The sequence below is a fragment of the Acyrthosiphon pisum genome, chromosome A3 (assembly GCF_005508785.2).
Source record: "Acyrthosiphon pisum isolate AL4f chromosome A3, pea_aphid_22Mar2018_4r6ur, whole genome shotgun sequence".
Taxonomy (NCBI): domain Eukaryota; kingdom Metazoa; phylum Arthropoda; class Insecta; order Hemiptera; family Aphididae; genus Acyrthosiphon; species Acyrthosiphon pisum.
The window spans coordinates 22,450,953-22,467,962 of NC_042496.1; the positions used below are offsets into that span (position 1 = coordinate 22,450,953).

Consider the following 17,010-nt stretch of genomic DNA (forward strand, 5'->3'; position numbering starts at 1 on the left):
TTTACAACATTTTTTCGTTTATTTTGAAAGTCGAATACAAAGTCAAATAACAATGAAATATAAAATCGATATGTCATTCCCTAAAAAATATTATTCTCTATCTTTTTTGTAATGAGTGATTTTACTCTAAGATTACTTAAGACATAGAAAAAATGATTCTGCGTTAATGCTTTTTGTTTATTCTGCGCATGAGCCAGAGAGAATACAAATAGTGCGTTGACTCTTAACTTAATCACTGTCACAATAATTTAATAATAAGCAAAAAGAAAGGTTCTTATTAGATATAATATTTATCAATTAGCAAAACTAAAAATGTAAAAACAAAGTAAGCTGATAACTTGGCAACTTTTTTTTTTTTTTACTCAACTGGTTTATGATAGTAGATACTATTTAGAGTAGGTAACTTTTTGTTCCTTGACAAGAAGACGAAAAGACGGAATAATCACACGCGATTCACATAGAAATACCGTATTGCGAGTAGATATAATACAATACAATTTTAAAACTAACTACTACTTCATAGATTAATTTTTGAATATTAGTACTATGTACGATTACAATAAAAAAAAAAAAAAAAAAAAACAATTATTGAGTGACGTATAAAGGTTATCCGCATTAGCTGGTAATAATATATTTTAGTACGTATTTATAATAATAAGAATTATGCGAATTAATCGTTGCGTTGGAAACGGACACTAACGTAGTGACGTAGTAACGAGGTATACTGACTGTACATCGATTCTTCTCAGCAATAGTTGCTTTATGTTTTTTTTTTTTTTACATTTGAATGCGTACCGACCTGTGAATCAGTGGAAAGTCCCGATGACGCGGTCCACAATCTCCGACGATGTTGTTATATACTCCCGCATACCACGTCTCATCATCGAACCACGGTTTAACATAACGGAGTTATTTTTGTTGATCTGCAATATTTGATAAATGAAAAGTGAGAGAACCTGTATAGAATTACCATTTATGCGAACAAATTTAATTGATGTATTATTACAGTTTTTTTTTTTATTATTAAAATGTAAATAATTAACATTGCTACCTATATGTAAACAGCGGGTAATCAGCTTTTAAAGGTTCAACACCTGATACGTAGTATACGTAATTTTATCTAAAACTCCCCAGAGGTTGCATTTCCTTTAAGTAATCGGCCAAAATGTCTGATTTAAAAAAATTTAAAGTTCCAGATCCCACTTTTATCCATCGGAAAAAAAAAAAAAAAAAAAGGCGTAAATGGATGTCACTCTGCTGTACAGTAGGTTACAAATGGGTCACCGTTATGGATGGTGTTAAATTTGAATTCAATGACATAATATTATCATTGTATAAGAAAAACGATTCTGAGCGAAAACGGTCAGTCAGCCTATGATATCAGATATTGCTAAATATATTTGATGATATTACTGTAAATAAAGTAATTTATATATTTGCCTATTTACGTGGAACCTTGTTTTAAATTTTTAATTCTTAGCTATAAAAGTTGAACATGTTATATATTTTTATCTACAAGACAGATTTGAATTTTATCTGCTTATTAAAAAAAACTGTGACTAAAGATTTTTAATAATTTTCAAATATCATTGTTACAATATAGTAGGAGCCTTGTATTAAATTTTCAAGCTTTTTTACCCAACAAATAAAGTTTTATTGACATCCATGGAAAAAAAGACTAATTAAATAGAAAACTGAATATTATGTTAAAAGTTAAAAACAAATCAAAATATTTTTAAAATTGTATCGTGTATAGAAAATGCAAATATAAACAACCATGGAAAATTTCATGAATATACGTTCATTTGTTTTAAAGTTACACCAAAAAAGAAAATCGATTTTGTGAAAACCGATTTTGCGTAAACCGATTTTGCGTAAAAATTTCAGTTTTTCTTTGATTTTTATGTTGTTTTTCACGGCGCTTTTGAAAACTATTGAGAATTTTTAAATTTCACCTGCCGAATGCACCAACTAGATTCACTTTTCCATCGAACAAGATATACTGTTGAAGAAAATTGAAGTAGTTTTACTGCCCCAAACCATGATGACAGACACAAAAAAAAAAAAATAAAACACACATCATTGCGAACTCAAGATATTAATCGCTCCGCTCAAAATCTAAAACATTTAAGAAACAGAAATTTTATACAAAAAGCCAATTTTCGATTTGTGATTTCTTAGACAGGTAAACTTTAGTAGTTAGGTACGCCGTCCACCGTCCAACGCCGAGTTGAATTTCTTCATGGTCAGCTTAGCGTAACCTATAGAACAATATTGAAGCGACACTCGATCAGCTGATTCGGTTTATGTTTCCTGATTCCGATTATAATCGGATAACCAAAATATTTACAAGGTTGCACGAAATGAGAAATGTTTATTACATTTTACAAAAATAAGCGTGGGACGAATCACCGTCTATATATTATATTAAATTAAATTATAAATAAGAGAATTCCTAAAAAAAAGAATGTTTATGGAATTTAAAGCCATCTCGTGTAGTAGGTGTGTTGCATTTTATTGTTTGGCGCCCGAATGTAATGAAAATATGCAATCAAATATACAATATTTTTCTCTTAAATACTAATCGAACGAAAAAATAGTAATTTTGTTTGGATCACGCGTACCCATTAGAAATTAGAGCTGGTTAGATCCATAAACACAATATTGATAATTTCGTCAAAAATAAGTTTTTTGATGTATAGGTACCGTTTGTTTTTAATGAAGTATAAAATGTTTCAAGTTTACGTGTTGACTCCTACAATTATTGTACATGCACTGCAGACCAATTTAGGTAGTTATTGTAGTATTGTACTTATCAACGCTGAGAAACCCGATTATTGCAGGTCCATAATATAGAAGCAATTTGAACACGTTATCATATGATTCACGTTAAAGGTAGATCTAATTTATCTGAAATCAACTTTTAAACAGTATTGTTTAAAGTCGGTGTATCAAAATAATATGATAAAATAAAATGGTCTCATTTTAGCTGTATTATAAACCTTGAGTATTTACACCGAAGGCTGTACTAATATTGTAATGTATTTAGACAGAGTGAAAAAATATATACAATTATTGACGGTGGAAACTGCTTATTATGGTAGTCGTGTACGTGATCTATACCTATAATTATTATGTAATCGATGACAAAATTATAATATGCGTTGGACATTCGAAAGGAGGAAAATATACTGGTCGAGTAATTTCTTCGTTTAATTGCATACTTACTATGAAGTTGAAATAATTGGACCTCATATAATTTAAATGATAAATCATTGTTTTGGGGTGACTCCTGCGAAAAATTATGGTTGCTCCAGCCCCCTTAAGATAACTAGTGATGGCTAGTGTGGGTTATATGATTTTGTCACTGATTTTAAACTATTTGAATATATTTCGATATTACAGATACTAATCATCAAATGTAAAAAAAAATGTGTGATGTTTATGGCCCCTCCGGCCCTCCTCCCCCCCAAAAAAAAAAAAATATCAAACCCTAGAGCCGCCACTGGTCCCCAGACCAGACTTCAGATGTGAGCAGTGAAACCCACCTCATCACTATTGATTCACCATCATTCGGCCACATCTCGAGTCTGGACAATAAACGTCGTCGTCTGCCGTGTGCCTTTTACCGTAGGTACTTGGGCCATTGTAATCATGGCCAACATTCACTGACCACGATCTACTGCAGGTGAATTTCCGGAGTTAGGCCAACCTCAACTTTTGGACACGCCACGAAAAACTATGTAGACGACATGTCAAAGTGTTTGACCGCCGATTGACCGAATCGTAATTAACCCGGTGACGACAACTTACTGACAACAAACAACGAAATTTAAAAATACGTCGCCAAAAACGCGCCACCGATGTGGTGCGGGATCGCTGCCATCTACCGGTGTAGAAATGAAGAGAAACAACGGTCGTTATCGCCAGTGATTTCCGTCTGTTGTTTACGCGATAAGCCGGTATCTCTGACGTGCGCGGTGATAACAGCGCTTGTAAATCGTTTCCTGAAAATAACAACAACAATAATAATAATAATAATAATAATAATCTGCCCATCGCCGTGTTGCTGCGGACGTTCCTCACGGCGGCCGTAAAGTGCGCCCACGTTACGGTATCACGATTCGCGACTGTCAATAATTATCGTCATTTGCCACGACGTGGGGAAGACGATATTGATGACCCCATCGTAATATCGTAGTCATCACAATAATTGATCGTCTTTAGCAATAATTTTGATGGATACGTGCGTGCAGTACGAGTACAGACCGCACCATACAATAACACGACAACAATAATAATAATAATAATATTATAGTGGGTGTGTGCGTGCGGCGTGTGCGTGTGCGTTTGCGTGCGTGTGTGGCAATCCGTCGTGGTCGCTCGCGTTATCCAAGTTCCCAATTCCCAATCGGTTCGACCCGATAAAGAATAAATGCTCTGAGTGGCTGGCGCGTTCCGACCGACTCATTTAGACCGCCGTACGACGTGGCACGATTAATGTTTATCATCCGTGTGTCGCGCACCGCGTTGGTCTCGTTGAACCGCACTATGGACCGTCCACGTTTCAGAAGACGACCCTCGACGACGTCCGCCACCGACTCCTCTGTCATCTACGATTTCGGCGTCACCGACGACGTTTAACGCGTACGTCAAGCACGTCGTCACCCCTCCCGGGCAAGAGACGCACGCCGAGGATAAGTAAACCCGGATCCGGCGCACAGAGACGATCGACGGCTGGACTCGGGGCATGTAAAGACATGTGCGGCGTCGACACCAAAATGGCACAAACCAAAGCGCTGATATTGGTCGGCGGTTACGGCACCCGTCTGCGACCACTCACGCTCAGCCGGCCAAAGCCGCTCGTCGAGTTTGCCAACAAGCCGATGATACTCCATCAGATCGAAGCCCTGGTCACAGTCGGTGTGCGAGAGGTAAACATGTTCACCATCTAGAACCACGGCGTTTGCCATGTCTTTGTACACCTCTAATCGCCCCTCCGGCTGCGTGATTTGTCATTCGACACCTCTGTGGCGTCTTGCACAAGGTAGTGCTTTTTCGGGCCAAAACCCAGTGTGCTCGTGCACATTTCTATTAGTCCCTCAATGCTCTTTATCTTATTGAGTACCTATAGTTAAAATATAAGTTTTGTATTTGAAAAACAAAACATTTAGTTACCTAACTAATATTTATAATTTCAATTTCTTACTGACTTGATTTTATTATTAAATTTATATATAACTTGATTTCATAGTACCTAATTAGCCTAATACTATTATCTTTCATTACTTAATACTTACCTATACCAATTTTTTTTTTTTTATATTTTTGATACATGGTAAGTGACAATACTAACATTAATCACTGTTGAATTTAGGTTATATTGGCTGTTTCGTACCGTGCTGAACAGATGGAAAAAGAGATGAGTGACGAAGCCAAGAAACTTGGTGTTCAACTAGTTTTTTCACATGAATCTGAACCGCTTGGCACGGCTGGACCTTTAGCTCTAGCCAAACATTTGTTGGCCAATGAACAAAACCAGCCATTTTTTGTTTTGAACTCTGATATTATTTGTGAGTATCCATTTAAAGACTTGATTGCGTTCCATAAATCGCATGGTCGTGAAGGTACAATTGTGGTGACTAAGGTTGAAGAGCCATCCAAGTATGGTGTTGTGATGTATGATGAAGGCACTGGTCGCATAGAAAGTTTCATTGAAAAACCACAAGAGTTTGTCTCTAACAAAATCAATGCAGGCATTTACATTTTAAATCCGTCTGTGTTGGATAGAATTAAGTTGGAGCCAACAAGCATTGAAAAAGAAGTGTTTCCGTTTATGGCCCAAGACGGTCAATTATATGCGTTTAACTTGAAAGGATTCTGGATGGATGTAGGACAACCAAAAGATTTCCTAACTGGTTAGTTGTTAATTTGTGTGGATCTCATGAATCTTAAGTACCTATAATAATTGTTTGTTATTTTCAGGAATGTGCATGTACTTGACATCATTAAAGACACGTAGTCCAACTTCATTGTATTCTGCTGATGGTGTCGTTGGTAATGTTCTAGTTGATCCAACTGCGACTATAGGTGAAGGTTGTAAAATTGGTCCTAATGTTACTATTGGTCCAAATGTAACTGTTGAAGATGGTGCTTGCTTAAGAAGGTGTACCATACTAGCGGGAGCTACAGTTAAATCACATACGTGGTTGGATTCTTGCATAATTGGTTGGCGTTCAGTAGTTGGATGTTGGGTGCGTATGGAAAATACTACCGTACTTGGAGAAGATGTTATTGTTAAAGATGAATTGTACATTAATGGTGGACAGGTTTTACCACACAAATCAATCAGTACTTCAGTACCTGATCCTCAAATTATTATGTGATTAATATTATTTTATTTGTAAAAAATATTTTAATTATTATTAATTGTTAATTTTTTATTTTTGTGTACATAATTGGGGTTTCATTAATTTTTATTTATCAAATATTGAATCTGCGCAAAAAAGGTCAATCTTAATCTTTTTGGATAAATGTATCCTAAGACCAGGCAAATAAAAAGATCAAAGCTTATTCTTATATTTAATTCATTATGATGAAACGTCGGTTCTGACAGTTCAGATTTCATAACTGCCATACACAGAAAGGTTGGACCTTTCGGTTCCCGAAGTGCAGAATTATATTATAAAAAACAATTATTGTAGACATATTGAATAGCTATTTATTTTGTAACCTACCATATTAAATTAGGTTAATGAGCATGATTCATGCAAATACTATATTGGAAAATAAACAATTATTTTTTTATTATTTTTTAAATTTATTTAATTCAAAAACACTTGCTTGAAATCATTTCATTTAAATTATAACTATCAAAAATTGGTAGATTTCAACATTTTATTATGTACTCACATTTTTGTTTACATTGATTTTATGTTTTTCACAAGTAAACAACACCTTTGTTATTATGTGTATGATAGTATAAATAATATTAGTAAAAAAAAAAATATATATATTTTTAAATGGTAAAAATTAAGACTATTGTTTATATTATGTTAATTACATTAACTTAACAATAGTCGGTAATCTAAATATTGTTATGTTATTTAGTTATCATAACAAGACTTGTATTACAATATTTGAAAGATCTATTACATTTGAAAAACATAATTAATTAGTAAATAATAACTAATAACTACTATACACATAAAAATAAAACAGGTAAAAAAACACTATTGAGTATCTCCTACACAAACGTGTATTTCATCACTAATACATTTAACAAATCATTTATTTTATTATTTTTTAATTGTTACATATATTAATTTATATAATTTATTAATACATTCATGGTTATCAATCATGAGACTCAATAAACATCTACTAAAGATAAAGAAAAACAAATTGTTCAACGCATTTTTTATTATTTATATCAGATTTTATTCCAAAAATATAATTTATTTTAACTTTTTTTATTGTTTATTTTTATATACATTTTGTAATATTTATAGTTATAAAATATGTTTCAAAACCACTTATTATAAAAAACTATAAATCCAAATATTTTGATTTTGAAATAAGTAGAAAAAATATTTTATATACGAGTTATATTTTGAAGGTAACATTTTTTGTTTATTTTTTAATCACATTAAAAATTTAAAACTATGTTTAACTTTCTGTACCATTCTGCTGAATAAAATCATTTATATTTACATACTTGAAGTGTTTTATGTTACATTTTAGATTCTTAACAACGCAATGAATATACTGGTTTTGCAATTAAGTGTTTTTCATAAATGATCGTCCATGTTGGCTCCTAAGATATAAGGTACAATAGGTATGCATTAACATTTTTTTCTACTATAAATTTAAGATCGTTTTTTATACATTTTAACTAGGTACCTATTCTTTGGGTTTTCAATTTTTTTCACATTGAACTTTTATTACAGTGTTGGGTTAATTGCTTTTGAAAAGTAATAAAATTACATTACTCATTAAATAAAAAAATTTAATTTAAATTAAATTCGCGTTACCACCCGACATTATTTTCATAACGTTTGGTAGATAACTTTGATTATCAACGCAACAGACCAGGTAAAATATTTAAATTTTTAGCTGTCCCGGACGTTACTTCGAGTAGATGTATAAATATTAAATAAAAATGTATGTGATTAGGTTTAAATTATTTAATCTGTGGTATAACTAATATAAATTATAATAATGTTTCGTTTATTACTTTTTGATTAGATCGTAAAAAACAATGTGTTTCGAGTGAAATCAGTACATATCATGAAAACACGTCAAATTGTATTACCAGTCTGTCGGAGACCCATGAGTACTCGATGCAAGATTGACTGTTCAAACGATGTCATAATGGAGAATGGGCACAGTAGCTTATTTACGGGGAAGGGGACTCCCATTGGTCTCATAAATACCTATGTAAACATCTAATATATATGTATATAATATATATATTAATATATTCTGTAGCGGAGCCCCTCTCTTTGTGTTTGGAAAATTAACAGGACCCCTCCATGAAAAATTCACAAATACGCCACTGAATTGGTGACTGTTCAAAAGTTTGAAGGAAGTGTTTTTGGCTTACATCAGTTCTGGAAATATTTATTTGTTATGAGCTTATTTTGGGTTAGCCAAGCAATCGTTTGGAGTCTACAAGACTTCATACGCTTTGATATTTTAGGTGAGTAAACATAAAATTAATTAATTTTTAATTGTAAATTGAATTTACCTATAAATTATTTATGGAATTTATCTCTAGTTTAAAATCTAGACATTTTCGAGTTATTCGATACAGTTTTCACGTAGATAACTTTTGAACATTAATAAACCAAATTAGCAATATAAAGTAGAACACTTATTTTTCAAATTTTAAGACAATAGTAGATTCTGCATTGTATTTTATTTTTATTTGGTAGGTATTTGCTTTATCATTTTTCTAGACACATTTTTTAACTATTAAGTACCTACTTACCTAATTAATAATTAAGTTTAATTATTATGTTAATATTTAATAATTTGAAATATATGAATTATAAATAGGTAAATGAGTATTATACATTTAACTGTTGAAATTGTTATCTATATTCGTATTTTAAATAATTATTAATTTCGTAAAAACTAATAGGTACAATACCTACAAAAAATAATATAATACAATTGATTTTAATAAAAGAAAAAAGTATCATTCGCTTTAAATTTTTGAAAATAGCTTGCTTTTCTTTCGGGTACATGGAGACCTTAACTCGAAAATAGCACAGTGATAAGCAATCGTTGACAAAAACTTTACAGAGTTTGCTAATAACCATAGGAAATCAATGTATCGGCGGTGAAATGCCTTTCTTTTTTCCCGTCGGTTGGTCAAACGAATCGATCATAGTATGATACGTACCCACATATTGCATGGCCACCTCAGGACTTGGGGTTTTCGCTTTTGCTCTTATAGATTCTATCTGTACTCTGAGATCACCAACCCTATTTGGATACTGCCTGTCGAGTTCACCTGCTTTACATTTGGATCGTGTCGTGCTGTCTTGCGTTAGCTCGTGTTGGATTTATTGCCCCGCAGAGTTCTGCCATGACAGTAGTGTGGCATTATCCGAAGCACTATTCGAAGCACTTTCGGCTGGTAGCTGGTTTTATACCACGGGTGACGCCGTGACGGACGTGCGAATAGGCAACAAAAGAAACACAAACGAATGTGGTTAATTTTGGATGCACCGCTGCAGGTCCGCAAGATTATAATTTTTTTTTCAAACTAGAAGGGATAATTGTACAAAAACCTGGCCAAAATCATATACGTTGGAAATACACGGGCTGCATAGGCTTATTATAAAACTGCCAAGTAATCTTATTAGTTTCACAGTATATCAAGGTGGATTTATAAATCCATTTACTTATTGATAAATCCACCTTGTTACGTATATATATACCTGTGTTTATATCTCATCAAGTCATAATATTGATAACACGATTTCTCATAGATTTAGATAATAAAATAATAAATACTTAAACAAGGTCTTGTAACGTGAAACCCGTGGCAAAGGTAATTCAAAAATTTTATTATTTTGAAATTTGTTTAATAATTTATTGTTATCCAATCAATTTAAACTTGTGATGAATGGAGATGATCCATTTAATGGTTTTATATTATTTGTAATATATAGTTTCTGACCGGAAATCCACTATACTCACTTACTCACGCCTAAAATATTAAAATATAATATTATTATAGGAAACATTCAAAGAAAACAATTTTGCATATCTGCTCATAAGCGGTCTATAATATATTCAAATTGGTATAAAAAAAGAATGTTTACATTCATAATAGTAGTTAATTAGGTACTATAATAGTTTGTGTGGCCAAAAACTCATAATTTTTTTTACATAAATGATAAATTAAATATATTTTAATAATTACCTAATAAATAATTGGCATTTCAATAAAATTATAATATAATTTGTGTGGGCCGATTAACTATAACGTGCATTGTTTTCGTACTATCAATAAATTGTTCACAAAATTTAATATAAAAAAATATAGGTATGAACGTAATAATTAAAAAGTAATAAATACTGATAACAACAATAGGTAGGTATATATCGTATATAATAGTATAATACGCACAGCTAAAGAATATACGGAAACGATAATTATAAAAAGCATATGCGTTGAATAATATTATTAGGTATAATATGCCATGGTATTAAGGTATTGTTATATTTTATAATAATATAAAAATAGTTATGATTATTGATCAACGATAGTTCTCAATAGACTTTTACACTCCGCTCCGCAATCGCCCTAAAAAAAACAAAATTGCGATTTACTATTGATTATAATATTATTACGTTCTTATAACATTATCGTTTATACTAATTTTTTTATAATATTTTATTAATACTCTTAAATAGATTCGATCGTATTACCATGGATTCTTCATTTCTTCTTACCTACTACCTATATAGGTATAATAATTTACTAGGACGTATTTGCAATATTACAGCGAAATATAAAAATTTAATTTAAATCAACTCAATGTAATTACTATGATGACCCCCAACACCTTCATTAAGTTCCTGCAGTTTACAATACTGCATATGAATAATAATTACTATAATAGAATGTTAGAATGTTATCATTTTTAACTTATAAGATTATGGTGGTTGACTGGGCGGTGAACGCGGTTTGGACACCTTTTACATCTAAATTTTATCACTTACAGCTCTTTCCGTCGAATCGTACATTATGCTGCATCTGGTTTGAAAAACAACTTAATTATCCATTCTAATCTATAAAGTTATTGAGCCATTGAGTGAAGCAGTGTTATCGATGAAAAAATATCCAATTTTACTAGTGTTTTTATTATTATAGTAATATCAAATATTAATAATGTGCTATACCTGGTACCACGAGAGTGAATATTATATAATTAAATTATAAAAGATAATGTGTAGTGATTGTTTTTAACATGCAACAATTCACTATTGGGTAGAAGGTAGTATTATCACCCTGCGTACACACAAAAATAAAAATAAATAAGCCGATACTAGTTAAGGCAAGAACAAAAAAATTTATTTAGCTATAATGTTACATAATATAATATTAATTTAATTCATAATATAATAATAATAAAAATAATAATCAGGAAAATATATATCTGAATAATAATACACTCGTAACAATATAACTGTATATAAATTATGTTAGTACGTTTATATAAAATATAAAGCACAATATATTATAGTAAAATATATAGTATCCCACGAGTGAGTAAATTTTTTCTCTCTGCGGTGAAGAAATCGAATTCTTAATAACAACTGTATGCGAAACTTTAACAATGGACATTTATTAATAAATTTAAAAACAAAAATCTAATCTATTACATTACGTAGGACGATAATTTTAATGACATTGAATGGCAATAATTTAAAACACATTTTTTGAATTATCTACTTCAGAACGTAGTATAGTTGTAGTTGCAGTTGTTGGTTGTAGTAGTACTATAGTCAGTAGAGTAATCTGTGCGCGTCCACAATGACGGTGGAATGAAAGAGCCTTTTTAAAAACATTATTGCGACACAAGTGTGATAAGCAAATTTTTGTAATCTGAACCACAATCGCTCTGGGAACATATATAAATTAATTAAGTACGTAAAAACGATATTTTCGTTTAATGTTATCATGGTTTTAATGTCTTATAATAATATTATGGTTTTATATGTCATCATTGCCCTCAATATTTTATTATATCTATGATTTAGAGTACCTGATTATAATATTAACTTTTTTAACCAATACAATAAATGAATATTAGTGATGTTAGAAACTTCCCATGTTATTAGGTATTATTGTTATCATCTGATTTTTTGATCGTGTACCATATTAAAATACATTATCAGGAATTTGTATTAGCCATTGGGTAAGATGTAGCAAAATTTACAATTATTTACCAATACGGAGTTGATGTGGAATTTAATAAAAAAAAAGTAGAACGTTACATTTTCAACGAATCTATTAAAATCTACAAATCTCAGCTCCGAACTGAGAATTTTCTGTGCCGTGAACTCACCGTGTATTGCATTATTGCTTATTGTGCTCCCTCAAAAAAATTAAATGAGTATAATATTATATTTTAAGAGGACTACCCGTGCAGGATTTTTGAGGGGTTCGTATAGGCAACTTTTGTGACATATACAATTTGAAAGATTAAAAACAAAATTTCCGTTTTGTACTTTTACTCCGTAGATAATGTCCTTCACTAATGAAGACATTTTGACTTTGCACGAATGCACCTATAGCCATACATGTGTAGACGACTATTGAATAATATAATGAACATTATAATTACGTAATGTTACGCGCTTTTGTGTTTTTTTACAATGTTGCAAGTGTTTTTGAAATCCGTAAAATAAACACATAAAAAAAAGCGTGTAAGTGAAGTGGGGTGGAGTAGGTTAGCGGTGATGGAAGTTTGTTAATTGTCCTTTCGGTCCTCGGACAGGATAATGTATGATTACAATATTTGATTTGAATGCAATGATTGTATTCGATTAAAAACGATTCTGAGCGGATAAAAGAAAATTTGTGAATCATAAACACTTATATATGTTGTAATAAGTAATCATTAATTGTACATAATATACGTAGTGAGGATTAGGTAATTTTTAAATTTTATTGGTTTCAATGGTGATAAACAAAGCGTAAGAAAAATAAATGTTGGTGATTTTTCCCGTGGAGTTAAAAAAACTTTTGATAACATCAAAAAACGACCTATTTTAAGTACCATCTTTATCCAATTTTCTAAAAGATAAGATACTACAATATGTTGAAATCGAAGCACTCCTTTTGGTTGAAATGTCGTTGCGCTCCGCTCAAAATCGAATATTATATGATATATATTACTAGGTATAGGCCATAATATCTAATTTGTGCGTTTATGGACTTTGATAAAAATTAATAAATAAATAAATAAAAAATGGATTATAATAAAATATACTATTGCAAATAAAACAAATATAATTATTTTCAATCGGTTTGTATAAATATTAATAAAAAAAAAAAAAAAAAACGATATTTTAAATAGTTTATTATTATTTACATGAAATTAAAAGTCGGTACAGGTATAAAGCAAGAACTGAAGTGCCTTTCCTCATGCATTTCTAAGCTTTATTAGAGCACGAGAGCCAATAACAGACGCTTGTAATCCCCAGAGGTGTCGCCCTAAAACAAAACCTCATTAACCGATGTACGATACAGCATAAATATTGGTATTGCATTTGTATATTATTATTATATAGTTGCACAACAATGTAAGTACATGACCATCATTTGTCGCCACGCCCGTCGAACAATGTAAAACAACAACTATAATTCGATCGCGTGTATATGTTATACAATCATCAAATTATGTTTATGATGATAATAAATAAAAGTCACATACATAATATATTGTTGCACAAAGATAAAAATAATAATACAATTTCTATATATTATTATTATTATTATGTTATTATATTGTATATTAATATTTTTAGTTAAAGATTATTACAATCGGTGGGAAATATGGGTTATATGTGTGTATGTTGTATTATTATAATATATGACTATATTTTTATGTTATGTGAGTGCTGTCCGTATAAACTTGGACATATTATAAATTATTATCGTACGCCGCAGTTGTCTATTTAAACAATTAAAACCGACAAAAAGGATATTTACCATTGCGATATATTATTATATAGTTAATATACATAATATACTAACTCGATCTAAAAAAAAAAAACCTTCGGTGTTTGCAGTTTCTCTGTGTTGAAACGCTTACTAGGTTATAAAGTGGGTATATATAGGTAGTTACGGGTTAGTAAACACCGTTTTTGGTTTCTTCGTTCGCTAATGGGGCCATGTTAGCGGTGTAAGTGACAATACGATTATAATATTGTCAATTACAGAATTTAATAGCTTTGCTCCATAATATACTACATAGATCTGTGCGGAGATTGTTCAATGGTAAAAATAGCATACTAACAGGTAAAATGTAAAAACATAATAACATTTGTCTTTTAACCCGTCCGCAACGCGGTAGCCTTTTTATTTAGATTACCAACAATATATATATATTTTTATTGTATTATGTGTATCGATCACTGCGTAACTGCATAAGTACTGCTATGTAAATATAATGACAGTTTTTTTAAATAAAAATCATATTTCCATTGAATCGTCATTTGAAAGACGTGCAGTATAAACAAATCGAATATGATATTATGGGTGTTTGGGGAAATTTGTACCCACGCTGTGCCAAACACGAACGGATTCTAGTGGATTCGAAATTAATATCAATAATCTCAGTTAACCGATTTCGTTATTGACACGTTCGACGCACAACAAAAATCTCGTCGTTCTATTAATACGATTCCGTCAATAACAATATAATAACACAATAATCAATACCTAGGTAACAGTAATATGGTTCGGCCAAAAAAAAAACTACTCGTATTATACAGTCGGTCATGTGCAGTTACGGACGTCCATAACAATTTGCGCGTTTTAATAATAGACAACTGCAGCGGCCGATCGCCACGTCGTGCCGAGCTACATAACATAATATTAATATACTTGTGAACTGTCGAGTTTTACGAAATAGCGAGTGCATAGTAAAAATATCATAAATCATGGTTTATACAAATGCATAATATTATTAAAAATCATAATTTATAATAAATTACTGTTACCGGGCGTACCTACTCTAGGCGCCGTTATTGTTAGCTATATATAGTTTATACGAGCGTGTGTGATAATACGAATAATACATGGTATACTGCTATAACCACGAATTAAGATACGTCGAGATATTATATTATCTTAATCCGTGGTTAGAACGCATACCTATGTGCATATATGATAAGAGTATTTATTATATTATAATATTATATTGTACGTTAATATAATATGGTGACTTACGGCGATTCTGTCGGCCAACGGAGTACCGTAAATGGTCTCGTAGGACTGTTTGATGTCTCCCAAATCGATTTCAGATCTGCCCACGATGATCCTGATCAGCTGACGGTCGCTGGTGCCGAAGCCCGCCATCGAAGCTTCCAACTGGTCGGCGTAGTAGTCGCTCTTCTTCTTGGCACTTTTCACTGTACAATGTATTACACATAATATTATTATATTTATTTACGACAGCGTTTTGATTTACCGTTAAAATAACGTATGAAGTCATATAGTAAGTATTCAAGTTATATAAAGCCGAGAAAACTTCCCAGGTACCGAGATTTTGGGGGTAATCATTTATGTTTATTTATAATTGTATAGTTATATCAGTTATTTCCTATTGTAGGCTGTAGCGGCTTATTTGAGAGGGGGAGAAGAAACACTCACCGATGGTCAAAAAGCCGTGTTCCAGAGCGCCGGAAGTTTCGTTCTTGATAGTCTCTACGATGTCCTTGCCAGTGAGGTTCTCGTACTCTTCGAAAATGGCTCTCAGCTGTGGATAGGAGCGGGTGGCCAAAATCGAATTGAAAGTCGACTCGTCCGTGCCCCATTGAGCTTCACCTGGAAAATATAAATGGTATATCGATATGTTATATTTTATTTATTTATTTTTTAGTTTTATTTGTTCTTCAAGAAGATAATGAGCCCCACTAAACATGTTCGTGTGGGGGCCCATGAGTTCACAATTTGAAATATAAATTCATTAAATATTTCATATAAATATTATATAGATATACAACTAACCTACCTACATATAATAATTATTTAACACACATCAGGCTTATTATAAGTTAAACGAATTATAACCATGATATCACCGTCAGTAATCGATTGGTATTATAACCCTCACTAAACAAAATACTTTATTGTATACATACCTAGTGTGTTTTATCTTACGTTTTAGAAAAGTCCTAAGTACCTAAATATATAGTAGCATGTGCATAAATATGTAAGTTTATTATATTATAATGCCTTTACAGAATATAGTAAAATTAATAAATAATAATTGGTAAAAATGTCTCTGCGTCAGTTAGACAGCATTTATCGATTGGGATCATTCATTCATTATTATTATTATTATTAATTTTATAAGACCAAAAATAGGATTAACATACCTGCGTCGATTAGAGCCTGGGCGTCTGCGACTGCGGCGCTGCGATCGACTTCCACGTCTTCATCGCGATTGGCCTATAAAACGTACAATTTAAATGATTCATTATTGTATATTATAATATTGTGGTCGTATTATTATCATTCGAATAGTTAATAAAAAAATGAAAATTACAAAATATCTTTGTTTTACACGCAATCACGTGTATTGACTATCAAGTTATCCACGCGATGTCATGATCACTGATCGATATTGCTATAATGCTATCCTTTCTAGTTGACCTAACCGCACTAGAAACTACGATTGTGCAATGTAATTTAAGGCGGTTCCAGTCGGAATTTCCCGTCTTTGTCTAATACACACGCAACATAGGATTATATAA

General features: G+C 31.5%; 3 protein-coding genes across 16 annotated transcripts in view; 1 reads left to right on the top strand and 2 right to left on the bottom strand.

Annotated features, from left to right (window-relative positions):
* Nucleotides 1–909, bottom strand: part of LOC100158977 (venom protease) — a 3,495-nt gene extending 2,586 nt beyond the window's left edge. Inside the window, exon 1 of the mRNA XM_016800563.2 lies at nt 800–909. The gene's annotated coding sequence lies outside the window, so the exon portion shown is untranslated. The remainder of the gene's footprint in view (nt 1–799) is intronic.
* Nucleotides 910–3,815: 2,906 nt separating this feature from the next.
* On the top strand, nt 3,816–7,716 carry LOC100164461 (mannose-1-phosphate guanyltransferase beta). 2 transcript variants are annotated; one of them, XM_029491777.1, is made up of 3 exons: nt 3,816–5,047; nt 5,378–5,918; nt 5,986–7,716. In XM_029491777.1, the coding sequence occupies exons 2-3, from the start codon at nt 5,411–5,413 to the stop codon at nt 6,384–6,386; spliced, it is 909 nt and encodes a 302-aa protein (XP_029347637.1). In that variant the 5' UTR covers nt 3,816–5,047; nt 5,378–5,410; the 3' UTR covers nt 6,387–7,716. The 2 variants fall into 2 exon arrangements, with proteins under 2 accessions (XP_029347637.1, XP_001946280.2); XM_001946245.4 differs by having other exon boundaries at nt 3,816–4,934.
* Nucleotides 7,717–10,284: 2,568 nt separating this feature from the next.
* Nucleotides 10,285–17,010, bottom strand: part of LOC100166474 (annexin IX-like) — a 16,570-nt gene continuing 9,844 nt past the window's right edge. For 6 of the 13 annotated variants that reach the window (XM_029491033.1, XM_029491036.1, XM_008179971.3 and 3 more), the window contains exons 6-9: nt 16,633–16,705; nt 15,905–16,078; nt 15,482–15,663; nt 10,285–10,822 (exon numbers count right to left, since the gene is read on the bottom strand). In XM_029491033.1, the coding sequence (XP_029346893.1) occupies nt 10,769–10,822; nt 15,482–15,663; nt 15,905–16,078; nt 16,633–16,705 (483 nt within the window). In that variant the 3' untranslated portion in view covers nt 10,285–10,768. 13 annotated transcript variants of the gene reach the window in all.

Excerpts from the sequence above, each read along its gene's own strand:
- LOC100164461 (XM_001946245.4), top strand. The coding sequence starts at position 4,761 with ATGTGCGGCGTCGACACCAAAATGGCACAAACCAAAGCGCTGATATTG. Across the intron at positions 4,935-5,377 it reads TCACAGTCGGTGTGCGAGAG|GTTATATTGGCTGTTTCGTA; the intron begins GTAAACATGTTC and ends TGTTGAATTTAG. Across the intron at positions 5,919-5,985 it reads ACCAAAAGATTTCCTAACTG|GAATGTGCATGTACTTGACA; the intron begins GTTAGTTGTTAA and ends TGTTATTTTCAG.